General features: G+C 32.7%; 3 protein-coding genes across 3 annotated transcripts in view; 1 reads left to right on the forward strand and 2 right to left on the reverse strand.

Annotated features, from left to right (window-relative positions):
* The window catches only part of LOC140450371 (myrosinase 1-like), a 35,819-nt gene extending 29,083 nt beyond the window's left edge, over nucleotides 1-6,736 (reverse strand). The window contains exon 1 of the mRNA XM_072543971.1: nucleotides 6,582-6,736. Within this exon, the coding sequence (XP_072400072.1) occupies nucleotides 6,582-6,625 (44 nt within the window). The 5' untranslated portion in view covers nucleotides 6,626-6,736. The remainder of the gene's footprint in view (nucleotides 1-6,581) is intronic.
* Nucleotides 6,737-14,616: 7,880 nt separating this feature from the next.
* LOC140450391 (acyl-CoA Delta-9 desaturase-like) overlaps nucleotides 14,617-27,731 on the forward strand; it is a 212,434-nt gene continuing 199,319 nt past the window's right edge. The window contains exon 1 of the mRNA XM_072544011.1: nucleotides 14,617-14,635. The gene's annotated coding sequence lies outside the window, so the exon portion shown is untranslated. The remainder of the gene's footprint in view (nucleotides 14,636-27,731) is intronic.
* Nucleotides 18,996-27,731, reverse strand: part of LOC140450382 (myrosinase 1-like) — a 37,670-nt gene continuing 28,934 nt past the window's right edge. The window contains exons 8-9 of the mRNA XM_072543981.1: nucleotides 19,289-19,395; nucleotides 18,996-19,168 (exon numbers count right to left, since the gene is read on the reverse strand). Coding sequence (XP_072400082.1) covers nucleotides 19,042-19,168; nucleotides 19,289-19,395 — 234 coding nt within the window. The 3' untranslated portion in view covers nucleotides 18,996-19,041. The remainder of the gene's footprint in view (nucleotides 19,169-19,288; nucleotides 19,396-27,731) is intronic.

Below are 27,731 nucleotides of genomic sequence, written 5' to 3' on the forward strand. Positions count from 1 at the left end.
GTAGAGGCAACTTCAGATTGACTAACCGAAGCCCTCTGTAGAGCACCTAGAGAGCTGATATGGAGTTATTTTCTGTGAAGACACTAACCTCCCTATGTTGATATCACATACCACAGAAAGCGAAGTTTAACATAATATGTAATATGTACATATTTTTTAAATCTTTTTTCTCAATAACATTCACCCCCACATATCGTCCATATTTAACAAATTTTCTTATATTAATAGTGTAGTAAAACCTTTGTACCTGACCACCTGCGTAAAGCGATTCTGAATTCCCGATTATTAGAAATGGAAATCCCTGTTCTTTTATACCGACCTTCCTCGCGGACACCCATCATTAGAATTTCCTTCTTCTTCTTCTTCAAGTTCCGCTCCTATCGGAGATTGGAAATCATTCTGGCAATTATAATTTTGTTGGTTACGCGCTTGAATAGTTCAATTGAACTGCATCCAAACCATTAACGGAGATTGCGTACCCACGAGATTTTACGTCTTCCTACGCTTCTTCTGCCTTTGATTTTTCCCTGCATTATATTCCTTAGAAGTTCGTATTTTTCACCTCTCATGTGCACCAAGTATTCCAATTTCCTGATTTTTATGGAATTTAAAACTTCGCATTCTGTTCCTTGTTGTTCGAGAACTTATTCGTTTGTTTTGCGATCCATCCATGATATTTTCAAAATACGTCGGTAACACCACATTTCGAATGCTTCTAGGTTTTTAATGTTGGATTTTTTACGTGTCCAAGCTTCAACCCCATACAAAAGGGTAGAGAAAAGGGTAGAATTTCCTAGTACCCTTAATGATAAAAACCCACTCGATAAAGAGATATAAATAGGGTAAAAATTCCTTAATGGTAGGCGGATCCATCAATTTTATTTCTCTACTTGAAAATTTACTCAAGCTTTTAAGATCTGGATTTATTATTCAGTTTAATTTTAAACTTTTATGTATTTACTACTGTTGCCTGCGGCTTATTGATTTTTCCCTAACTGGCAACCATTTGTACCCAGGAAATTCTTATCATCGATCTGTATATATACATCTCAAAGGCATCTATTGTTTTGTCTATTGCAGAGTCCATTGTCCAGCTTTCGCAGCCATACAGAAAAACAGAAAAGCCGTAAAATCCGATCATTAAAAAATGTTTTTATGTTCATGAGTGTTTTCCTCGTTTGTTCGTTTCTTGATAGGATTTCTTTTTTTGGGTTACACTGACTGTTGATATTTGCTCCCAAATATTTTATGGAAGTTACCTGTCTACTATTTTTGCCTTGTCATATAAATCTACGTTAGTTGTTATCTTTGCTAGTTGGTATCTGTTGCTTGCTATTAGGATGGTATCATCAGCGTACGTGGTGTAGTATATGTTGGTTCCGTTAATCTTCATTCCCTCGTCCTTAAACCTCGTCCAATGTCTCTCTGAATATAGATTCCGAATACAGTTAAACAATATCGGTGATAAGACGCAACAAATATTTTACTGTATAATAAGTTTATTTTCACGTTTTGATGTCTACTTCGAAAATAAAAAAAATGTATTAACATGTCACAAGAAAATATCTTTAGAAGAAAATAATAAAATTTTTGCTAATCTGGTTTTTGATGTGATTGACAAAAATTACACATTAGCTAAACATAGGCATTCTGTTTAATTTTTAATACGTGTAATACTAACCAATTAACTTGTCACAAAAATTGAGTTTAAATGGTAAAAAACATCATGGAATACCAAATACTTAAGTAACACTTGATTTGATGTAATCAAATGAACGATCTATAAATAAACACGTCCGAGGAATGCAAGTTGAAAATAAAATGTTTAATACCTACTTGAAAATAGTATCGATAGACGATATCATATCTCCAAATTGTCAGTATACTATGTGAGATAGATAAGATTAAATTAAAATAAGGCTTAAATGCTTTAATGCCAAAGTTTATTTTAAATTCTGCTCTGCCACACTGAAAGGAGAAACGTCAGATAGGAGTTTTCTTGTTCGGCATTTTTTCATTATGAGTTTACCGTTTTAACCCTCCACAGCTTTCTATCCTCTGACTTTCTCCGAGAAGGTGACTGAAAGTATCTTCATCATCTAATTCCTTATATATAAATATGTGCTTCATCTCATAGCTGATCTTTCTCTCCGTCTTTTTCCTGGACGTTCCAATTCCATTACTCCCTTTGGCCACCTATAACCAGAAATTCTTTAATCATGACGGTAGCATTGTAGTACCCTGTGTTCCAATTTTTGTATTATTGAGCATTCTACTTCCATTCCGTATAATATTTGCTCAGTCCTCATTCTGCCCTTTTGTTAATTTGAAGATATATTCTCATAAAGTCGAATTTTCGTCTATTCTTGTAACATTGTGTAATCTTTCGTCCATTACTTTGGTCTAATTATTTGTTGTAAAATTTACTTTTTATAAATATTTATCTCTTCTCCTTGTTTATTTCGTCTAATTTTTTTACTTTTTTTTCAGCTTTTATTGATCTATTATAGTCAATAGTGTTATCTATGTCTCTACACATTCTCCACCAATATTCGTTCTCCTACAGTCGTACTGCTTGCTTTACTTCCTGCCCGTATGTAACTTGTTCATCTCGTGTTATTGAAGTTTTTATCCTTCAGTCACTTAAAGAATGCATCTTTTGTTTTCTTTTAGTCATCTTTTCTTATGTCTTAGTTGTATTTCTCCAGATATTAATTCTTACGTTATTCCATACGAAATGCTTCTTTTGCCGCTTTAGTTATTGTTTCTTTTAATATTGATACATTTTTATTTAAGTCCATGCTTCGTTTTTACATAGTAAACTCTGCAACCTATTTCGATATAAGTATCGAACACAAAGTTGTAAAGTTTAGCTTTAAATCTCGTATTTGTGAAGCTTTACAATTCCTCATAACTATTTCTTCTTCTTGGTACTTTGGCATTTATCTTAATTTTTTCCATACTAAACAATGATTACTTGTATATTTTATTTCTCTACCTATTTTTATATCTTTTGTTATAGGTTTGTTAGTTCACTACTAAGGCAATCCGATAATTACTTAGCCTACAAAAGAAAAACATAAATTTTGGAGAAGTAGCGATTTATTCATCAACGTAATCTCCTTTTAGCTCGATACACTGAACCCAGCGATGCTCCAACTTCTTTAACCCGTCTGAAAAATACGTTTTCTCGAGTTCTGTAAAGTAGGCTTCCGTGGAGGCGATGACCGCCTCATGCGACTTAACTTTCTGCCCAGCGAGTGTTTTTTTAAGTTTGGAAACAAAAATACATCGCACGTGGCCAAATATGGAGAATACGGTGGATAGAACAACAGTTAGTAGAGCAATTCGGCCAATTTCACGATGGCGACGACAAAGGTATGAGCCAGTGCGTTGTCGTGGTGGAAGAGCACTTTTTTTTCTCCAAATGTAGTCGTTTTTTCTGCAATTTAATTTGTAGTAGAGCTCTGTTACCGCTTTGCCCTTATCTAGATAGTTGATGTAGATTACTCCTTGTGAATCCAAGAAAATGGTGACCATTACCTGTGCGGCCGATAGGACAATCTTCGCCTTCTTCGGAGTACGTTCGCCGGGTGCTGTCCACTGTTTTGACTGTTCCTTGGTCTCTGGTGTATACCCGTGGATCCATGTTTAGTCGTAGGCTAAGAAACGACGTAGAAAATCCTTCGGATTACGCTTAAACAGCGTCAAATACTGCTCTGAAGTGGTCTCACGGTTAAGCTTGTTGTCCGGACTGAGCAAACGCGGCAACCATCGCTCCGACGGCTTTCTCATGCACAATATTTTATGCAATTTTATAAGCGGCCATTTGAGATGCCTACTGTCTCAGCTATCACGCGCACATTTAGTTGCAGTCTGCCAATACGAGATCAGACATTGTTGTCACGTTATCCTCCGTAGTAGCCATTTTAGGGGCACCGATGTGTGGCTCATCAAAAACCGACGTGCGATTACATTGAAACTTGTTAAACCAATGCTTGACAGTTTCCATCGAAGCAGAAGAGGCACCGTACACAGCGTCAAAACGCTCTTTATTTTCTCTGCACGATTTCACTTCCAAAAATAAGAATCTAATTACCGATCGAAATCGCTTTTTCTATTTTTTTTTTAAATCAGCGACACCCCTCTTTTCACACGCGGTCAAAACAAAATAACTAGTCTGAAGTTCGACTCGAGCAGTCGAACAGTACGGACGTGGTCAAGAGAGAAGCGTGCTTAGGTGGGGGCGACTGACCTATTGTCAACGGAGCTTTTCAGCTCCCGGTGGGTAAGACACCGAGTGTGGCATAGGCACTTGTCCTACATTCCAGTCCTCAATTTGGGTTCAGAAGCGAACACTCCTGTGAATTACAGCTACTACGACTTACAGAATTCATCACCAAAGGATTTAATGAAAAAATGTACACAGCTACAGCTTTTCTGGACGTCAGCAAAGCCTTCGACAGAGTCTGGCACCATGGACTCATCTATAAAATGAATGAATTTGGTTACAGTGAGGCGATGACATGCCTCCTTGCGTCATATCTTGCCAACAGAAGGTTCAGAGTTCGAATAGGGGCAACCCTATCCGAAGTCGGGACCCTGGAGGCGGGTGTGCCTCAGGGAGCGGTGCTGTCGCCGTACCTGTACACCATCTATACGGCCGACACGCCAAAAGAGCCAGGCTCTCTGTTGAGTCTTTACGCTGACGACACAGCAATAGCTGTTAGCTGGAGAAACCCGGATCATGCAGCTAATCATCTGCAAAGAGCACTAAACAGATTCCAAAGATGGTGCATAAAATGGAAAATAGCCCTAAATCCAGACAAAACACAGGCTGTAATGCTTAGTCACAGAAGAAGTGTACCAAATCGCAAAATTACAATCGAAAACACCGCAGTAGACTGGACCAACCAGGCTAAATACCTAGGGGTACATCTAGATAAGAAGCTAACGTTCACTGATCACATCAATCAGCAAATACGCAAAGCCAAAGTCAGCTCTCAACACTTATTGGAAGGAAAAGTAAACTACGATTTAAAACCAAAATCAGGGTTGCGAATAGTATTATCCTGCCAGTCCTAACATATGCATCCGCTGCGTGGGGACACACATGTAAAACAAACAGGAAAAATATACAGACTACTCAAAATCAAATAGTCAGAGATGCCCTTAAGATACCAAGGTACGTACCCTTGAGATATGTATATAGAGACTCAGGACAAACAAGAATCCTACGCACGCTAGACGAGAGAGCATATGAAATTTTCAACGGACTAAGAAACCACCCCAGTAGAATGTTAAGAGAGCTGACTAACTACAATGAAAGCACAAGGACGGTACACAGAAGACCAAAACAACAGATAGCTCGATATAGGGAGAACTCGAACGAATAAATAAAGAATAAGATGGTTGCAAGAAGAACGAACAAAGGCCCTTAAGGCAGATCGAAATGAAAGATCTACTCGCGAAATCCGAGCACTGAGGTCATGTGCGGCATACATGGGCTTGGTGGCCGGACCCCTCTCGGGTGCTCAGCCGGCGAGGAGAACAAAATTTATTTTGCCAAATCGGCGGCTGAGTGACCGAGCACACACTCTTTTCCGGACATAGAGTCATCAGGTCAGGCTGATGGCTCTATGGTCGGAACACACGCTCTTTTTTCTTTTTTTAGGGACTCAAGTCCCGACGTAAAGCTAGAGTAAAATCAATAGAGTCATTAAAGTAAATAGGGAGAAAAGCCTAGATGTGGCTACCCCTACAGTTAGGTGGCATAACCACATTCACTAAAAACCGAGGATGTCCTATTACCCAGGGCATCTTAGGTAAATTTCAGATCATAAGCCTCCTCACGTAATTCACACGATGAGGAGAGGTGGTGGAAAAGCCTGGGGGTCAGATAGGTACCAATTCGACTAGCGAAGTTTGACCGGTTTGATCTTCGGACATGTGGATCCCATTCTTACATTGGTATACACATGTTCCTAGGGGCAGGGTTGATCACTGCGTGTGTGTGTGTGTGTGTATATAACTAGTCTGATCCGGCTAAAATTTTGACATTAACCGTCTACGTCTACGAGAATCTATTACACTATAATAGATTTCTTTTGAGATGTTGGCGGCATCGGGCGGTGAGTTTAATCGGGATTGTTAAGCACGATAACGGGTAACCGGTAACTTTCACAAGATTTCTCAGGTTACCGAGTAGCATAACTAGCAGGTGTGAATCGAAAAATTGAATGTGAGAGGCTAAGAGATGCTAACAGCAATCAGCATCATATGTTCGCTTCAACACACCATTTGCTACCCAAATGAGGAAATTATATGATAATTTGTATATATATATATATATATATATATATATATATATATATATATATATATATATATATATATATTTGTATATATTTGTATATAATATTTTTAACCAGATATTAAAATAAATTTAAAGTAAATATAAAACTTTAAATTGACACTAACGATAATATTTTGTGTGAATAAAAAAAAAGCTTAAAGAAAACTCGACAGCAAGTATACAACTGAAGCAAACTATTAACTAAAACGTAAACAATTTAACTTACTGATAGCCAGTGACTGTGGCTGCAAACAATAATAACATCAACATATTTTTGCTGTTGGAAAATAATTAATTTTTGAAATTTATATAGGTACTCTTTATCTATATCTTCTATAGATATAAGTATCCACTCAAGTTCACGTGTCAAGATACAAATACTTTCAGTTGCAGAAAGTATTAAAAATTGTCTTTTTAACTTATAATATTATCGATATTATCATAAATATTATTTGCAAGCTACTATCAAGTAAATTCACAAATACCGAACTAACAAAATAAATCGGACTCTGCGTAATAGACACTTTTATAAATACACTACAATATAATTATGTCAAATCGCGAATTTTTATACAGTGTGGAAACCACTTATGGAATAAAATTGTTTGTGTCCTTATTATAGAAAATAATAAAAAACTCTGGGACACACGTTAACTTTTAAATTTAAGTATGCGCTTTTTAAACATAAATTTAAATGTACAGGGTGATCCACGCAAGTCTGGCATAGTACATAATCCCTATTTTTATAGAAACACCCTGTATATTTTTATCTTTTTAAAAGATTCCTAACATAAGAATCTACAGTGCACAGATTCTAAATGTGCCGGTGGGAGATGGCTTCTATGCGCTGTATTATAGTCGATGTATGAGAGAAAGTTTTCAAAATAATGAAATAACAAATAATAATATAACATTTGTTATTTCATTATTTCGAAAACTTTTTCTCTCATACACCAACTATAATACAACTCATAGAAGCCATCTCCCACCGGCATATTTAGAATCTGTGCACTGTATATATTCTTATAAGAGTCTAACATAAGAGTCTATAATTCATAATACAAGGTGAAATTTTGAAATTAATAATTTATCACGTGTTATGGTATTATTTTAAATTAGCTAAATACAGACAATAAACTTCTACTTTAAGTGTCAGTATATTGGGGAAAATTTCTGTTTAGTAACCGTGTTAACATTTTTGAATAGGTAAAAACCGTCTAAATAGTCTGCTAACTAAACTAAATCGGTAAATAATGCGGATTGTTATCAATCAGTTGTTGGTGTATTGACATTTTACATTAAAATTATAAATTCCTAATTAACAACTAATTTCTTGCGGAAATAAAAATGAAATATTTAACTGAGATCCAACGAATTGAGATTCTAATGATGACCGGTTACGGGGAGAATTGTAGAAGTCAAGTTGAAGTAGCCAACGTCTTTAATCAGAGGTATCCTCAGTTGCCTAATATTGCACAAGGTACTGTGTCTAAAATTTATGCACAATTCAAAGAACTTAGACATGTCAAACCATTAAAAAGAAAACCGAACTTCATTAAGATGAGGTGAAAGTGGATATTTTGTTAAGTGTCGCAGAGAATCCAACGTCAAGTTCACGTCAAATTGCACGTCAAAATAATGTGAGTCATACAACTGTCCTAAGGTGTCTCCATGAAGAAAAACTTCATCCATATAAATAGACTTTTGTGCAGGAGCTAACAGCAGACGATCCAGATCGTAGAATAGATTTCTGCGAAAGAATGGATAAAATTAATACAAATGAAAAGCTCTTGGCACAATTCGTTTTTTTTTTGATGAATCAACATTTACATTGAACGGAGAGGTAAACCTACAAAACTGTAGATATTGGTCAGCGGAGAATCCTCATTGGATGCGTAAGACACACACTCAATATCCTCAAAAGTTGAATGTTTGGGCAGGTATTATAGGAGATCATATTATTGATCCTATATTATTTGTAGATGGTAATTTGACAGCAAAAAAATATTTAAGCATGCTAAGAGACGATGTTCTTCCTCAGTTGGCTAACTTATATCCCAATTCAATAGATCCGATCCTACCACAAGATTTCAATCAAATTTCTTGATTGAAATCTTCTTCAATAAATAGATTGGAGGAAGGAGTACTATTGTGTGGCCAGCTAGATTGCCAGATCTTGCGCCTTTGGATTTTTCTGTGGGGTTATCTCAAGAACAAAGTATATGCAAAACAACCAACTAGCATTGAAGACCTCAAAGAAAGGATAACTACAGAAATACTGAATATTTCACCTCAAACTTTAAACAAAGTTCGGGAGGAGTTTTATAGGAGACTGTGTTATTGCCAACAACAAGGTGGAGAGCATTTTGAGCATTTATTTTAATATAATCCAATCAATTACCTCGGGTATTCTATGAATTAATTGTCTTGAAGAAAATTATACTAAATTTCAAAATTTCACCTTGTATTATTCATAATAGACCCTACATGATATAGTTCGTTGAGATCCGGTTCTTAAGGAGCTTTTAAAAACATAAAAATATACTGGGTGTTTCATTTAAAATACAGATTATGGACTAGGTATATCAGACTTGCTTGGATCACCCTGTACATTCAAATTTATGTTTATAAAGCGCACATTTAAATTTAATAGTTAAAGTATCTCAACATTTTTTATTATTTTCTAAAATAAGGACACAAACAATTTTATTCCTTAAGTGGTTTCCACACTGTATACATGTACGTCATAAATACCTAATTAAATACAATACATACTTTTAATTAAGCATTACTGTCCCCAATATGTGTTTTTGGTTTTTTTTATTGACAAACTACTGTTTTACAACAATTTACGAGAATTTCAAAGTTTTTTGTATGATTTCAAAGTTTTTTAAATACTTTTATCTTAACGTTCAATTACATGAATTAATTTTAATCTCAAACTTAAACTGAAAAACCACGTATATGTGTATACGAATATGTATATGAATACCTCTATGGAAGGTTGTCGCTCCATCTTTCTTTTGCGCGGTATTTACATTTTCTTTTAATGTCCTCACTTCTCTTTCGATCTCTCAGCGTATTTCTTGTAATTCTTCTCAGTACTCTCATCTCTGCCATTTGTAGTAGCCTTTGCGTTGTGGCTGTGTTGGGTCTTGTTTCTGAGGCATATGTCATTATTGGTCTTACACTGGCTTTATAAATTCTTGACTTCATCATAGTGTTAATGTGTCTGTTTCGCCATATAGTATTATTAAGGCATCCTGTCAGTCTATTTGATTTTTGTACTTGATCTCTCACTTCTTTGTCCAGGTCTCCATAGCTGGACAGTGTGATTAACAAGTATTTTATTTCCAGTACTTGTTCAATACTGATGCCATCAATTTCTATTTTACATCTGGTTGGTTCTTTGCTGACTACTATTGTTTTAGATTTCTAAGATTAGATTGTCGTATTAAATTCTTTTGCTATTATGTTAAATCTGTGGACCGGTCTTTGCAAACTATCTTTATTTTGGGCTATCAAAATTGCGTCGTCTGCGTAACAGAGCATTTTTATTTTTTTGTTTACTATTCTGTATTCTCTTTCTTTGTTAACGCTTTTAATGATTTCATACATGATTAAATTGAAGAGCATGGAGCTCAATGAATTTCCTTGTCTGTTATTAAGCTGCCTATATCTATGGATTCTGTAAATTGTTCTGAAAGTTATTCTGACTTCCATTTTGTTGTTTTGGTAGATATTTTCGATACTTTTTATAGTATTTAGCGGAACTATTAATATATAAATATAAATATATATATATATATATATATATATATATATATATATATATATATATATATATATATATGTATATATCAAATAGCAGTGAAAAACAATAAAAAGGGGTGGAATCCCTTTTACACTGTAACCCTTGAGGGTCTCAGTCAGATATGAGGAGAAAAGAAACAAACTAGATGTTAACTATTTCATATATTACGTAAATAACATCTAAGCTCACCCTGTCTGTAGCAGCCAAGTTGGTTTACTTAATCTCAACTGTCAATTGTGTTGGGACTTAATACTACCTAGCATCTTATGTTAAGTCATATTATCATTCCTTTCTTATTAGAAAGCTTTTAATGAGCGCTTCGAATTTCATCTTATGGCGTATTTATACCGAGCTATTTCATCGAACTTCTTAAATAATATCCTATTTCATTATCAGACATTCTAGTAAGTTTCGATATCGTTTCATTTTTTACAAATATTCCTATAGATAAAACATTCTAAAAACTAAATACAGTATCCAGCAAGACCACCTATCTCTCATTAAACATTGTATATCCAACACTTATTTTATCTTCTAAAATCAATTCTACAGACAATTAAATGGTACCTCAATGGGGTCTCCACTATCTCCAGTAATTGCCAATATCTTTATGGAAGTCATCGAGACTCGAGCACTATCCACAATAATGTTTAAACCCATATGTTGGCTACGATATGTTGCCGATACATTCGTCGTTTAACCCCATGGCAGGGATGCTTTGGAATCTTTTCAAACCCATCTAAACAGTATACATCTTAGTAACCAGTTCACGATGGAGGTGGAAACTAATTAATCCCTACCGTTTCTCGACGTTATCATAGAGAAAAACAATCCCAAGGTTTTCATCACTCTATTTATCAAAAACCACCTATACCAATCGTTACATGCCAACTCTCATCATTCCCCTTCACAAATTAATTAAGTTATTAATTAAATTGATTTTGCAAAATCCAGAACCATAGCTCATATTCGGTTCTATAAACCAAAATTATCCGAGAAGCCATAGACATTTCAGAAAATGTTTATAGTGAATTGTGTTATACAAACTATGTTACAGCAAAGTATGTCCATAATGGATTCATCGCCATTTGTCAAAGGACCAAAAAAGCTTGCGAATTGGTTCATCTTTGCAGCATCTCACGGAAAACAAGCAAAATGATAATGACTTTATTGCGTCAATAAGTGCTAGCGACGAATCTCGGTGTCATTGTTTTAAACCATCTAGTAAGCTCACATCGATGCAATAAAAACACGCAAATTCTACGCCATCAAAAAAGTTTAAAGTTCAATCTTTTGCAGGTTAAAGGCTATTTTTCGGTCATAAAAGACCCTCGCTCATAGATATAACATAACCTAAAGTGCATGCATATAAACACAAAGCTGTATAATGAAACTTTGAAAAAGCTCCATCAAGCAATAAGACGCAAACGTCCGAGGAAGCTCTCACGTGGTGTTACTTTTTCTACGCAATAATGCTCGGCTTATCGATGCCAAAGTAGTAAAAGAAAATTTAGAACGAAAAAAAATGGAGGATACAAGAGCATCCACTCTTTGATCCCTATTTATAGCCTAGCAATTTTTACATATTTGTACCACTGAAAAAGGCGAAAAAGTACAAAAGGCCGTAAAAGAATCCTTGGAGCAACCGCCATAAAAAGTGCTACAGTATGCGATTCCAATTTGATTCCGATTCCGATTTGAGTAATGTTTGTAAATAAGGACACCACATCTAAAGAAATTAAAACATAATCATTTGGTAACTGCATTCCCCTAACAGCATTGTCAAAGGTAAATGTAAAGGACACTGGACAGTTAAAAATAACATATGTTTTAATATATTGAACAAAATTTATAAATATTCAAAATAGCCAACATTCACCTTAATAACAGCTAACCTTAATAATTCATCAAAGAAATATCATTCTTCTAATGTTTCTTTTATTGATATTTTTATTTTTACATTTGAAGTAATTTTAATTTTTTATCGTATTGCTGTAACAAACGTGCTTAAAACAATTTAATCTTGACATTCAATATTTTAAATACTTCAATGTCAGTTGTTATTTGTGAAATCTTTTAATTTCTATGAGTTTTTTTTTATATGTATTTGTACGCCATTTTTCATAATGCTCAAATTGTTTTACAGTTTACTCCTGATGAAGCTATCAAATAAATAGCGAAATACTGAGTATCTTAGAAAAAAGAAACATTTTTAATAGATATATATATATATATATATATATATATATATATATATATATATATATATATATATATATATATATTTCAAATATAAACATAACAGAAATCGGAGAACGATTTCCGAAGTGGAAATTGAAACGTCAATAAACGTATTTTAACCTTTAATTGTGGCTTATTCCCATTTAAATAGTAATTAATTTAAAATGCCACAAGAAAATAGCTTCAGAACAATATCTTTATCTTGGGCTATCAATATTGCGTCGTCTGCGTAACAGAGTATTTTTACTTCTTTGTTCTCCATTCTGAATCTTCTTTCTTTATTCCGCTGCTTATGTCTATAGGTTCTGAACTTGCCCATCTATTCTGACTTCCATTTTGTTGTTTTGGTAGATGTTTTCAATAGTTTTTATGTTATTTATGGAAACTTCCCTATTATACAGAAGATGGATTACATTTTGAGTCTTACTCTGTCAAATACTTTCTTTAAATCACTTAGACACAGAAATACTAGTCTATTATGCTCTAGTAATTTCTCAGTAATTTGCTTTATGACCAATATTGCATCTGTACACGATCTTCCAGTACGAAATTCCTGTTGTTCATTTGCTAAACTTATCCTTTAATTCATTAGTAGTATTTAACAAGTTTATACTTCTGTAGTCTTTTGGCTCTTCTTTATCACCTTTTTTGAATAGTAGAATTAGTTCGCTCGTTGTCAATTCCTCCAGTATTTTATTGTATTTTATAATTTTATTGGTTAATGCTGTTAATTTTCTGTCATTGCTGCTCTACAATATTTCAGTAATTCGTTTAGTATTCCGTCTTTACCTGCTGCTTTTTTGTTATTCATCTTTTCAAGTATTTTACGAACTCCTTGTATATTTATATTAAGTTCTTCAATTGTGGTAATTTTTGATATTTCCGGTTCTAGCGTAGTTTCTTATTCCTCTGCATATAGCTTGTTTAGGTAGCCAATGGATGTACCCTTTTCCTGTGTTTTGGTTATATTAGTTCCATTACCTCCGTTCTTTGATCTCTTATAAAGCGCCATATTGTTTTTTGCAAATCATAAAAATCATGTTCAACTTCTGTCGAAAAGCGTTCCCAGCGATCATTTTTTATTTTTCTTATGAGTGCATGTCTTTCGTTTCTTATTATTTTGTAATTATGGTATGCCTCTTTTTGTGTTGGTTGACATGTATTTCAGGTAAACTTTTTGAAGTTATACTTTTATACGCGCTTTCGACGTTGGAAATTTGTAAGGAAGTAAATCGGCAAAATCATTATATATGTAAGATATAGGTAAGAGAGAGACAAAAGATATAGTTTCCCTCTTTTTCTTTCTCGACAATATAAATGTTTCTTTTGTAAATATATTTAATATTAATTAATATTATAATTATTTTTTTATTAATATTATTATCATGGTAAATTAAACATATGCGTAAATAAGTTATGTATATTCCCATTTCTAAATACTTATGAATATTGCATTTTAATTTGTATTGTATTATTATATTGAATTATGTTGCAGTGTATTGTATTGTGTTTTTATATTAATAACAAAATAAACAATGAATTTTACTGAAGAGTATGTCTAAAAAAATTTTTTTGCATTGAACTTCTTTCATACATATATGAAAATAAACATATACATTTTCATCAAAATATTGATTCAATCCTTCATTTACTATACTCCTATTACAGGTTAAATGTTGTTTATATACAGCAAACGATGCACCATATATGTACATATATACCTAATTCTATTTCTCTTTTTGCTCTCTCTTACCTATAGCATTACATATGTAATGATTGTGCAGATTGACTCCCATATAAATTTGTAACGGCGAAGGCGTGTATAGAAGTATAACTTCTACGACCCGTTTTTTTATTTATTTCAATGCGTCATTTCCTTGATTTCCCCGCTGAATTTAAGAATATACTTTTTTAATTTTACTTGGTAATTATCTCCGTATGTATCTTTTTCTTTGATATAATTTTTTATACTATTCGTGTATCTATTGATGTCATTTTCGCCTGTTTGTAATACTGATTTTTTACTCATTCATTATATATTCTGTGATAAATATTTTACCAATTTTTTCCTTATATAAAGGCTAAATTTAAATAAATTGTTCTCATTTATTAAGTAATCTGAAATTTTATCTAAAATAATTATAAATAATTTTTCTCCATTAACTTTCAATGCTTTTTAAATAATCACTTCTAATTCTATTTCAGTGCGTGCAGAAGATTTTAGGGTAAGTGACTTTAATTTTTATCTATTATAATACCGATTTTCAACGAGACATCTAATTATATAAAAACTAAAAGAGTAAAATAGACTTTAAAGTATGAATTTTATCTATCACTCAAAAATATAACCCTTAAATTTCAGTTATATGGAATATTTGTTTTTCTTAACATAATCGTTTTTTTTTTGTTTTCATTCCTATATGATATTCGGCTCCATAATATTATTTCTAAATATATTTTTACTTGGGGTCGTACCAGTATTAATCCGCTTTATTATTATATGTCTCGTTTAACCGTCTTTCAATATGCTTTCTTTGGTCTTTCTCTCTTATTATTTTCAGACACATCAGAAACAGGAAACGTTTTGCAACTTGCACATAATTTCTGGTCTTAACCCATATTTAACCAGCAACTCTAATAATGAGAAAAATATTTTAAAAAACGTGTTTTGGATAAATCATTATTATTTTGGATCAACATTTGCATTGCGAATACAGCATCTCTGGTACTTATACCATTTCTGAAACCATACTGGCTTTCCCTTATGTTTTCATTGATCTTTCTCCATAGCCTATAGTGTATTTTTATGTATGAGAGAGTAATAAAACAATAAATTATGTATGCAAATCCCTAAACTGTTGATACGGGTGACTCAATGAAAAACAGATATTTGTCAACAAGTTTACAGAAGTATATAGGAAAACAATTTTAAATTGAGTATGACCACCAGGTATAAAGGTTGGAGCAGAATAGAATACAATAGTTGTGAGCGTTACTAATCCCTAAATAAGGTTGCCAGTGTCGGAGTGATGGAGGTTAACAGGTACTAATGAATTTGCAAGAAATGTAAGATGTTTATTTTATTGGTTATATATAACCAATAAAAGTTTAATAAGTACCTACTTATTTGCAAAATTAAGTTTAATTCTTTAGATAAAATGAAACGTTCTATTTTATCTATTTGCAAAATAAAGTTTAATTCTTTGCCTATTTGCAAAATAAAGTTTAATTCTTTAGATAAAATAAAACGTTTTATTTTATCTGAAATAAGTGCATTCCACGAAGTAAGGGTTTCAACAATCAAACATTTAATTCTTTTTTTCCAGGAATCTACGACAGTAATTGACTAGATAATTACCTTCTAAACTTATTCCACAGAAAATGTGATAGTGGGTTTTTCCATTTTGTATATAGGAAGGTCCAAGTGGCGTATTCAAAATTCTTAATACTTCACTAAAAGTAGGTACTTCAGTTGCAAGGTGCAGTTTATTGTGTATACTAGTGTTATGGAAAATTTGGAAGTGCCGTGTAAACGCCGAAAAATTGGTCCTCTAACAGTTAATGAAAAAACATTAATATTTAATTGTTTTAAATCATTTACAGAAAAACGTTTATGTGAAAGTGTTGATGAGACCGTTGAGTTAGTTAGCAGTACACTTGGTGTTGGGAAATCTACGATTTACAGAGTTATTAAAAAAGAGAAATGTGGTAGTTTCCAAATGCCACGTAATGCTCCAGGGAAACCAAAATTTCAAATAGAATATCATTTTAAAGAAGGACTTCGACGGAAAGTGCATGAATTCTTCTTTAGACAAGAATTTTCAACATTGGATAAAGTTCTTGTCTCAGTTCGAGATGATAAGGATTACCCAGAAATGAGTCTAAGAACGTTATGGAAACTTTTAAAAGAAATAGGCTTCCGCTGGAAAAAGAATCCCAGAAAGTCTATTTTATTAGAAAGAAGCGATATTGTCATATGGAGAAGACATTTTCTAAGAACCATAAAGGAAATGAGAAACCAAAAAAGAAAAATATTTTATCTTGATGAAACATGGATCAACGAGGGTCATATACCAAATAAATTTTGGCAGGATGAAACTGTTACAAGTCAAAGGCACGCTTTTGTAAATAACTTATCTACTGGTTTAAACCCACCATCAGGAAAGGGACGCAGGCTGATAATAGTACACATTGGCAGTTCAGACGGTTTTGTTGAAGGTGGTTTATTAACTTTTGAATCAACTCGTACCGGTGACTACCATGAAGACATAAACGCTGATGTCTTTCAAGAATGGTTCAAACAAATGATAGATCTTCCTAGGAACTGTGTAATAGTAATGGATAATGCAAGTTATCACTCCAGACTTATAGAAGGACTGCCCACAACCAAGTGGTTAAAAAAAGACTTGCAGAATTGGCTGAGTTCAAAAAATATTACGTACCATCACGGATCTATAAGAAAGGAACTTTATTCGTTGTGTGCCCTTCATAAAGAAAAATTTAAAAAATACGAAATTGATGAAATTGCCAAAAATCGTGGAATGACAGTACTTAGATCCCCACCATATCATTGTGAATTAAACCCGATTGAACTGGTATGGGCACAGATAAAGAGTGAAGTTTCAAGAAAAAATACCACTTTTAAAATTCATGATGTTAAACAGTTGTTTTTGGAGGCCGTAAATAATGTAAAACCTGAAAACTGGGAAAAGGCAGTAAATCACACTATTAAAGAAGAGGAAAAAATGTGGAAGCTGGACAATATTACTGATAAAATGATCGAGCCAGTTATTATAAATCTTGGTTCTGAAAGTTCATCTTCTGAATCTGATTTGGATTTGTAACAAGTAGCTGTAAGTTTTATATTAATATTTTTATTCATCTATTTAACATACCTTAGACGGTTTTAAAAACTCTTTTTCTCTTTTGTAATTTTTAAAAATTAAAAAAAATGTGAATTTTTTAAAACGCTTTTTAATGTAGGCCAGTCAGTTCTAATATAGTGTGTGATAAAAGAGGTCACTTTTGTTTACATACACATAACACTTTATAACACTGAAATAATTCATTTATTTTTTACAATTATTCAAAGTAATTTTTCAATTAATCTTGAGCACGCCCATGGAGTGGTCGGAGCTACCAGTTAAAATTATGCTAATTACTTTCTCGTTCATAAAAATAAACTATAGAGCAGGGGTGCTCAGACTTCTAGTGTCTACGATCTACCGCAAAATATTTAGAAGACAAACGATCTACTGCCAACTACCCTAAAATACGTAGATGTATGCAAATGCTTTTATTGTAATTGTTTATAAATACAAAATATAATTAAGACATCTTTCGATGTTGATCCATTGCCATTGCACTCCCACAAACTTTTCGTAGGACAGTAATTAATTACTAAGTGCCAAACGCAAGCACGATTTGAGATGTTCGTCTGTTAGCCGATTGTGATATTCTGACTTAACAATTTTCATTTCTTAAAATCCAGATTCGCTCAAGTATATTGATCCGAACATTCCTGTTAACAGCAGAGGTATTTGTTTTAAACATGGATATTTGTTTTCGGATATAAAAGACCAAACATTTGTTATCAGATGCTCTACATTGAGGTGGAATATATCTAAAATTATCTGTAATACTTGAAAAAGAAGGGAAGTCATCGTTGGCTCAACACAATCCAATAACTTCATTTTTGTTGCCAGTCATAATAAGTACTTCATCTGTTGTAATGTACACGAGTTTCTAACTCGGTTTCTAAATTTAGAAAATCGTCTGTGTAAATATTTTCTTCGCGACTTTTTGCTTTTAGAGGTAGCACTCTTAATAATTCTTCTTTATCCGGCATATTATGAAATACCATCTGGATGAAAATACATAATTGGCAGTATCTATTATATAGGAGGACTCATTAAACTCCATAATATCACTTTTCAGTTGGAATTTTAAATCTTTGGTCATGATCTCGATTCGTCTGGTTATAGTTGGACGGTATAACTCATTATGTCATCAAATAATCCTATTACGCACTTCAATAAATCCTTTTTTCACTACAGTTTCATCCTCGAAAAGTTTCTAGTGTTTTGTCAATATGTGGGATTTTAAATTTTAAATTTTACAAATTTTAAAAAGTGGTATTGATGCAGCTACTGATTGTTTCGCTGGTCTAGGGAAGATGGATTCCTCTCTTCAAAGTACTTTACAAATCTTGCAATTTTCGACTTCTTAACTCTTAACTCTTTTCCTAGATCTTGTTCTTCTATTATATTTTCGAACCTGCCTTTTTCTATTTTGACGTTAAAATACGTTAAAGTTACTTAATTTATGTCTCGGTTTTTTGTACCATGCATTATTTCTTCTATTTGTTAGTAGAACTCTATTGTTTTCTCTTCACTTTGATCTGCAGTTGATGCGTAAACTTGTATGAGATTAACGGTAATCGGATGACATCCTAACATTATTTCTGCTATTTGTTGTTAGAACTCTACTGTTTCCTCTTCACTTTGATCTGCAGTTGATGCTTAAACTTGTATGAGATTAACGTTAAACGGATGACATTCTAACTGCAAATAAATAATTACAAAATGTTTTAGGAGATAGTTATTTTATTATTAAGTAAAAAAATATTATTCTAGTCTATGCAGTTGTCAGTAAGACACCTGGTTTTACAAACTTTGGTGAAGAAATCTGCTGAAGGTTTTGGTGTTCTAGGCCTGTCGGGATCATTAAAGTCGACTTCATAGAGACCATATTTTTGCCTAAAATAAAATGACAGTAATAAATACGAAGTAATTACTGTAGATACTCATGTTTCTGAATAACTGAACCGATCAAACTAAACATTTTTGTATAATTGATCAAATATAGTCTGTACTTACGTATATCCCAGCTGCCATTCAAAATTATCCATTATACTCCACAGGGTATATCCAAACACTTTAACTCCGTCTACTACCATAGCATCTCTAATGTAGCTGAGATAGTCCTAAAAAATTAAAACTAAGAAAGACGCACAGGTATACATATTTTATAAAATTTTGTGTAAATATGTGATATGAATTCCATGATACTCTTGAAAAATCTACTACTATTAATACATAGTTGGATAATATCGATGGATAAATATAATTCGAATGCTTTTATGTCCAACTTCTCGTTCGACGATGCAAAATAATTTCTGAAGTCGTAGAGTAAATGATTCATTGGTAGCTAATAAGTACATTCGACGGAACTTTAAACAATGATTTCTGTATGATGTGAATATTCTAATTAGACTACGTGCTAAAAAGCGTTCAACCCTAATAATCTCACAAATAACGCGCCAATCACAAGTCCATTGCCTTGTACCTTGTAATTTGCAAATTTGTACTTTGTACAAAAATATTTTCGAACTAGGAAGTTTTGCCATAATTTAGCAAGTTATCAAATTCTACCAGAAGGTGAATATCCTCGTAATTAAAGTATATTATAGATTCTGTTACAATTATATACTGGGAAATTAGGAAGTTAAGATTACTGTTAGATTACAAATTAAGGTATATTAACACTGTGTAATTTATATTGTAATAAAAATATCCTAAAGACTTAAGATACGACATACATAATCTCAGTTAAGTTATTAATTTAATTAACGTCATTATTGATTATTTATTTAAATTCCGCCTTTCAACATTGATATGACAGATAATGGCATCTTGACTTAAGAGGTGGTTACAGCATGTAAAATACGTATTTATTATTTTTAACAGCGAAAATAGTATAGTTAAAATAATTACTCTTAATGAGACATACAGATTAAGATTATTACTGTCAAAATAAACCATTGCGCGCCACAGTTCGTTATGAAATGTCACAGATGCGTAACATGGCGTACCGTATGTATCAGATTCAATGTTTTTTGTACTTTTTTAACGAATTAAAGCACAGTATCCATTAGTCTTTTGGAGAAATAATCTACTTACATTACTTGATTAAGAGAATCACAAATAAGCACTTATTGAAAAAAGAACTGGGGACCATATATATAGGTTGAAAAAATTTCACCACGATCGTGTGACTATTGATATTCTATAAAAAAGGTTAATCTTCCTGGGGTCAAGTGAAATTTGAAAAAAAAAATATCCGAGTGAGGTCCGAGCAGATTCCAATTTCTTTCAGCATTTTATAAAACTATTTTATTGTGTATGTTGTACACTTTTTGGATGAGAAAAAAGCATTAAATATGCGACATATTTTTGCGAGTGGCAACGCTACGCAAATTGGTCGCAAAGTTGCACAGCTCAAGAAGGACTCGACGTATGAGGTCTCGTTGAAAAGGGAACAGGGTAAATGGTACAATGAGGGAAAAACAAACATAGCGGCATTGCCAAAAGGGAATTACATCATATCTCCGTTGGTATTTGTCCGATTGGAACGTGTGATGCGTTAAATGAAAGGAAATTGGATAATAATTATACTAAGATAAAAATAATCAAACAAGGCGACTAATAACAGGGCACTAAACAGCATCTTCAATATTTATAAACGTACAGTTACATACAAGATATCAGATGCCACTATGGATGAAAATAAATTTACAATAAGACACATTTTGATTTATTGACTTAAAGAAGGCCTCTGGGTAAGTACAAAATTAACAACTGATCGAATCCCAACATGCTACATAGCAAATGAAAGGAGAGGATATAACTAATATATTAAGATAAATGAAAACAAACAAGGCGACTACCAAAAGGGTACTACACAGTATCCTGATTATTAATGAACTATGGATATGCACTATGAATGAAAATAGATTTACTATAAGACAAATCTTAATTTATTGACTTAAAGAAGACCTCTGGCTGAGTACAAAATAAACAATTGACCGATTCCTCGCATGCGACATAGCAAATGAAAGAGGAGGATTATTTTGATAGAACGAATTATTTTGATTTTATTAAAATATATGTTATTATGTATTTTATTAAAATATTATGAAATATATTAAAATAATTTTAATTTTATTTATCTCAAATTAATATTATAATTTCAACGTAATTTAAAAAGTCTTCCCGTCTGCACTCCCCAGAGTGCAATAATTTCTTGTTTTTTCTTCTTTTTCCTATTATTTTTTCTAACTGTTGGTCAGGTTAAAAAGGGTTTTAGGTAGTAGTTATAAATATATATATATATATATATATATATATATATATATATATATATATATATATATATATATACATTGCTTTAAATTTATTTATTTAAAAAAAAATAAATTATGATTCACATATGACACATATAATTTTCTTTTCGGAATTTTTGTTTCATGTAAATTTTTAAGCAGATAGAACACTTGTAACCGTTTCAAAAGATAAAAGAAAATCATTATAAATTTCAATAATTTTTTTTTAAATAAAACTTCTAACCCCATCTATCTGTCAAGTACCTACCTGTAGCCGACTCAAGGATTCTTCTGTAATTCCCAAATATATCCGGTAGATGAGCATATTTTTCAACTTGTCACTCACGCCCAATTTCCAGATTCAGGCGCCATGATAGCGCTTCGCTCTTTTCTGTTAAGACCGTCCAACCGTTAAGACGTGTTTCCAAAGTGGGTCTCAATTCAGAGGTGAGCAAATAAATCCTTTTCTTGTCCATATTTCAGATAGATATTTATTTTTTTAGACCCTTATTGGAGAGGCTATAATGCTGATATTATATTTCTAATACTCGTCGCAAGATAGTATTGCTATGGAGTTATTCCAGATCATGGCCCAGTAGCAGTATCTTTTTATGGAATCCCTAACCCCTCTTATCTAGGATGGTGGTGATTTTATATAGTACGTAGCTGAATCAATGGTTTATTTGGTGACTTATTAAACAAGAAGAGAAACAGAGCAGATTAAGGTTGTACCAATTTTTATTATACCTACTTTCAAGACAACAGAAATGATTATGAACTCAAAAAAAATGAAAATATAGTGAAGTGTTCTAATTTAATTTAAAGGTTTATTTTCTTCATTGTTGCTAGTTGATAAATAACTATATTATTTTCAATGTAAACAAATTTCGAAATTTGGGGTTAATATATATATATATATACATTCATTTTCTTTATAACCAATTCTTAATTTAATACGATACAAAGATTTTTTGTTTATGATAATGTTAACATAAAATAATATTTTGGGATAACGTAACTTTTAATGTTTTCTTTTTGTTCAATACTAAGAAATAATAAAGAATAGTTTTCTTGTAAACTTTCAATAAATCTTAATTTTTTTTTGCTCGTCCCCTTCGAGGATAAACCAGGGGTGGCGTCCAATAATAAATAATAATTTCATATTATCTAATTGTGCTTGAATTTAAGATACGATATAGCTTCTATATGTTTCTAACCCCGCCCAATTCTCTTCGACAACGAGCGATTCTGGCCTTGTAATATTATTGTAGCACGCCAGTGTTACAAAATGGCGCCCTCCAACGTAGGGCATGTATTAGATTTGCTCCATTTGTACCTTCGTTACATAAATGGCGCGCCAATCGTGGAGCGTGTATCTTCATTATAAAAACAACGTAATATGTTTATGATTTCTGTCTACATTTCGTATTTTAGACTCAAGTTGTTTGTGTATTTGCTTTTACCCAATTTTTGTTTAATCAGTTTTACTGGTACGATTTTCGTTTTCCTTTAATTTAATCTTCGTAAAATTGCGTAGAAATATTCTCGTCGTATTTTTAATTTTGTGAAATACATAATACGTATTTGGAATGTTTATTACGTGTGCATTTTAATTGTCGTATTTTGAATGGTAAGATAATCGTCTGTTTATTCCCCGTTTGCCTAAGGTAAACATTCCATAAGTGAAAAATGAACTTTGTTTATTTCTTTATAAGTGTTTGGTATGGATTGAAACCTTGAATTTATTCCGGCTAATATGTTCAAGCATTTTATATTCTAGTCCTCAATTCACTTTCTTTGCAGTTCAGTCTTATTTTGTTTATAAGAACCATAATAATTATATTCCTCAATGTGTTTATTTTAAATAAACGAAATGGCTATTAGCGTTTGTTATTTGAAAAATCAATTAAGTGAATTTTATTTCTTAACCTTGATTCATGGTTTTTATTTGCGGCACACAGCTGGGAATTATACCTATATACAGGCTGTCCCGACCTACGTAATTTTAAAATGTGTTATCTGGATTTTTGCAGAATACTTTTTTGGGTGTTTTTGATATAATATCTGTTATCTGTTAAATTTTCTTTTTAATTTGTTTTTCGTTTATTTTAAAAATGTATTTTTTCATAGTTTAACTTTTTCGTACTTTGAAAAGAAAATTTTATTTCCTGAAAAGGAAAATGCTTTCTATATTTTACAGTCCATTGTTCTTTTGTTTTGCATATATAAGGAAGTAATGATATGACTTCGTTTCTCTCTGCCTAAGGCGTCTTTGTTGAGAATATAGAGCGGAAATATTGTTATTCTCCTTCTGTTATGTTAATTTTATGTCTTTGTGTGGTCAGATGTAGTAGAAGTATGTTTTTGGTACTGGAACTTATTGTTATTTGTGGTTTTACTTTTTTTTCTCGAGATGTCCTGTAGGACGTACAGGCACGTGACCTGTATTATTGTATCTTGAGTTATTTGTGTGATGTCAGACTGTTGTATAAGCAGCAGCTTTCTTTTTTTGTCGTTGACATTTTTGCGGTCTTCTAATAGTTTATTAGACCACATATATCTTTTTGCTTTGAGACTTTTGGCTAAGGCTCAAAAGCTTTCATTTATTATTTTGTGTTCATGATATGGCACAAGTGAGGTTGAAGTAGTTTGCTGTTGTCTATTGTGACTCTTTGTATAAACAGAGGTGAAACAACCCGCTGCCGCCTATTGTGAATTTATCTTTTATCTTTATGTCGACGTTAAGACCACGTTTGTTTAACAATTGAAATAGTTCTGGTACTACCGTTAAATGACCCACTGAGAATTAAAAGTTTATATTATTTTGACTCTGTTAGAGTTCTGCTAAAGAATGGTAAACATTTCTTTGTGATTTGTATGACGACCATATTGGATTCAATTAGGTGTCAAAAATGTTTTACTGTTCAACTTTTTTATTGTTGTGGTGTGTTACATCCAACATCATGATTTTTTTTATTATTGACGATGGACTGTAATATTTTTCTATTTCTTTGGAAAACGGTAATGATTCTTCCGTTCCTTTTAAGTCTTATCGTAAGTCTTTGTTTCGTGAAAGACTCTTACGATTCTTTTTTTGTTTCTTTTGGAAACATCAGTCTTAGACTGAACTGTTTGTGTAGCGATTGTGGCTTGTATGCCATATACCCATTTTTCTTTCTTCTTCTCCAAGATTGTGTATTAACGGTTTGGATTTATTTTCTTCTTTTGTCCTTTTGCCAGCCTTCTTGCTTGGAAATTTTCCACTGTGATCAATCCCAGAGGATATTCTTATGGAACTATTGGCCATCCTGCCTTTCTTCTAAAATGTTCAGTCCATTCTTAATTTTTAATTTTTTAGTTGATTCCCTTTACGCCTTTGCGTACTTAATCTTTGCTACCTTCTCCAGCGACTATTCAATCCCTCCGTGGCCCGTGTACAGGAAGAGTTGCGCTAACGCGAACTTTATCCTGGAGAGGATTCGTTTCCTTTCCAAATTTTTTTGGCGTGGGGTCAGTACAGCACTGATACCCTAGTACTTAGTACATTGAATACCACTTTGCTTCGGCAAATCTGTCCCTTAGTGCTTCTTTCCCTTCAGGAAGTTGACACGTTTCAATTTTTTTTTGAGCTGTCTCGACAACCCTTGTTTTATGTCGGTGGTGTTGACTATTAGTCAGGGAGCATCCTGCTATAGTCAAGTGGATTAGTGGACCTATCCCTATTCCAATTAATAATTTTGTGTATCTCAGATGTTGTCGCAAAGAGACGAGCCTCTGGAAGTAGTGTAGGAGACTCCGCACGTCGATCTCCAGAGCAACTCAGTTTGGCTCGCACCCCAGTTCGTTGAACTGTTTTACTTTTTATTATTATAATATTGATCATTTATTGTGTTCAATATGTCTATATATATATATATGTATATATGTCGTATTTCTTTTCGACATAAATTTTATTTTTATCTTATCTTATTCTACTTCGGTATTATTCTCTCTCTAGTTTGTATTGATCGAGATCTTGAGTTTGTGCTACCCCGACCAAGAACCTATATTGATTTTAAGGGTGTTTGCAAAATTTAATCTCATTTTATTTTTAGAATGCCTTGGTAGAATGTGATATTTTTATGCTTATGTTAGTTTATATTACAATAAATTGTACATACCTTTAGTTGTCTTCAAGTGGATACAAAATTCAATTTATCTTATTTTACGGATTTATAAATCCAAGTAATTTTTTTGGTATCTATACCAAAGATATCAAGATTCCTCTGTCTAGTTACCAATGATAGTTCATTATAGTATCTGTTCATTTGCCTAAGTTTTACTCTTAGTGTGAAGACCTTCGAATTTCGACTCTCTATTCGAAACCCCCCAAAATAATGTTTGAAAAGATTATTGCTGTCTAACATCCTATATTCTGAATGGCCAGACACTGAGGAAGGCTAGGGATGAAGTAAGCGGATTCCCGCTAGTTGACTCGTCGGAATGATAAGCCATTCATAATTGTATTTCAGTAATAAATCTAGAATAACAGCCTCCCGCGTCAGGAAACTTTTTTTAGTTCTCCAATACCTGTTTAGTTATGTAATCTAGAATTATTTAGACCCTACCCGAAGTTGACCCTACCCGAAGTTGACCCTACCCGAAGTTGACCTACCAATGTTGTCCCTATTATAGGCGGATGATACACGTTAGTTATCACAAATTCTAGTTGTCATACTAATAACTAAACATCAGCCTTTTTTTGTTTCTAAATATAGATGTGTCTTACAGAAATTCTGATGTCTACCTCTCCCAGTGAACTTATTAAGGCTTGTCTTTGTAGAACTTTAATGTACCCAATTTTGAACTATTAGTAACTCTTTCCTTTTATTTGTGTATTTCTAAATGTGTCTATAATGACGCGCTGCGTTATTACCTTATGTTATTCGTGGATTAAGTCATAGATGAAAGACTCTATGCTTCCGAACAAACGATGACACATTTGTATTTTGTATTTTATGGCGTTAATGATACGATTGTATTATTATTCTTATGTTATTCGTGGATTAAGTCATAGATGAAAGACTCTACGCTTCCGAACAAACGATAACATTATTTTTTTTTGTGTTTTATTGTGTTAGGTCTCATAACGACTACGCAGTAAATTATCTGTTTTGTATCTTGGTGACAACACTAGTATGTTTTGCTTTATATTACTTATGAAATTTCAAATAATAATATCTTAATTATATTGTTTCGATTGAATGCGAGCATTTGGTCTCAAATAATGATTTGTAGATATGTTTTGTTTTATTCCGCTTTGTTCATGATATTGGTTATAGGTGAAATACCCTATGCATTTTGAGAGTGAGCATGCAATTTTTTTTTGTTTACATTTTTATAGTTGAGTCATAAATATTCTATGCGTTCTGTTTCGCTTTGTTCTGAAATCTTTGAGTTGTTCCCACGTGAGTTGTGAAAGAAGGATTCTGTGAGTCCAGATTGTAGCTATATTTGTCCATTCTGTTTGTCTTACCTCTCCGTATATCTATTTCCACTTTTGAAAAGGTTAGTATGGTGTGCCACCATGCCTAGTCCGATTCCACGCTGGTACCCAGTTGAAATCGTGGGGAGGGCTGTGTAACCGTTTCAAAAGATAAAAGAAAATCATTATAAATTTCAATAATTTTTTTTTAAATAAAACTTCTAACCCCATCTATCTGTCAAGTACCTACCTGTAGCCGACTCAAGGATTCTTCTGTAATTCCCAAATATATCCGGTAGATGAGCATATTTTTCAACTTGTCACTCACGCCCAATTTCCAGATTCAGGCGCCATGATAGCGCTTCGCTCTTTTCTGTTAAGACCGTCCAACCGTTAAGACGTGTTTCCAAAGTGGGTCTCAATTCAGAGGTGAGCAAATAAATCCTTTTCTTGTCCATATTTCAGATAGATATTTATTTTTTTAGACCCTTATTGGAGAGGCTATAATGCTGATATTATATTTCTAATACTCGTCGCAAGATAGTATTGCTATGGAGTTATTCCAGATCATGGCCCAGTAGCAGTATCTTTTTATGGAATCCCTAACCCCTCTTATCTAGGATGGTGGTGATTTTATATAGTACGTAGCTGAATCAATGGTTTATTTGGTGACTTATTAAACAAGAAGAGAAAC

The sequence above is a fragment of the Diabrotica undecimpunctata genome, chromosome 1, assembly GCF_040954645.1.
Source record: "Diabrotica undecimpunctata isolate CICGRU chromosome 1, icDiaUnde3, whole genome shotgun sequence".
Classification (NCBI taxonomy): Eukaryota; Metazoa; Arthropoda; class Insecta; order Coleoptera; family Chrysomelidae; genus Diabrotica; species Diabrotica undecimpunctata.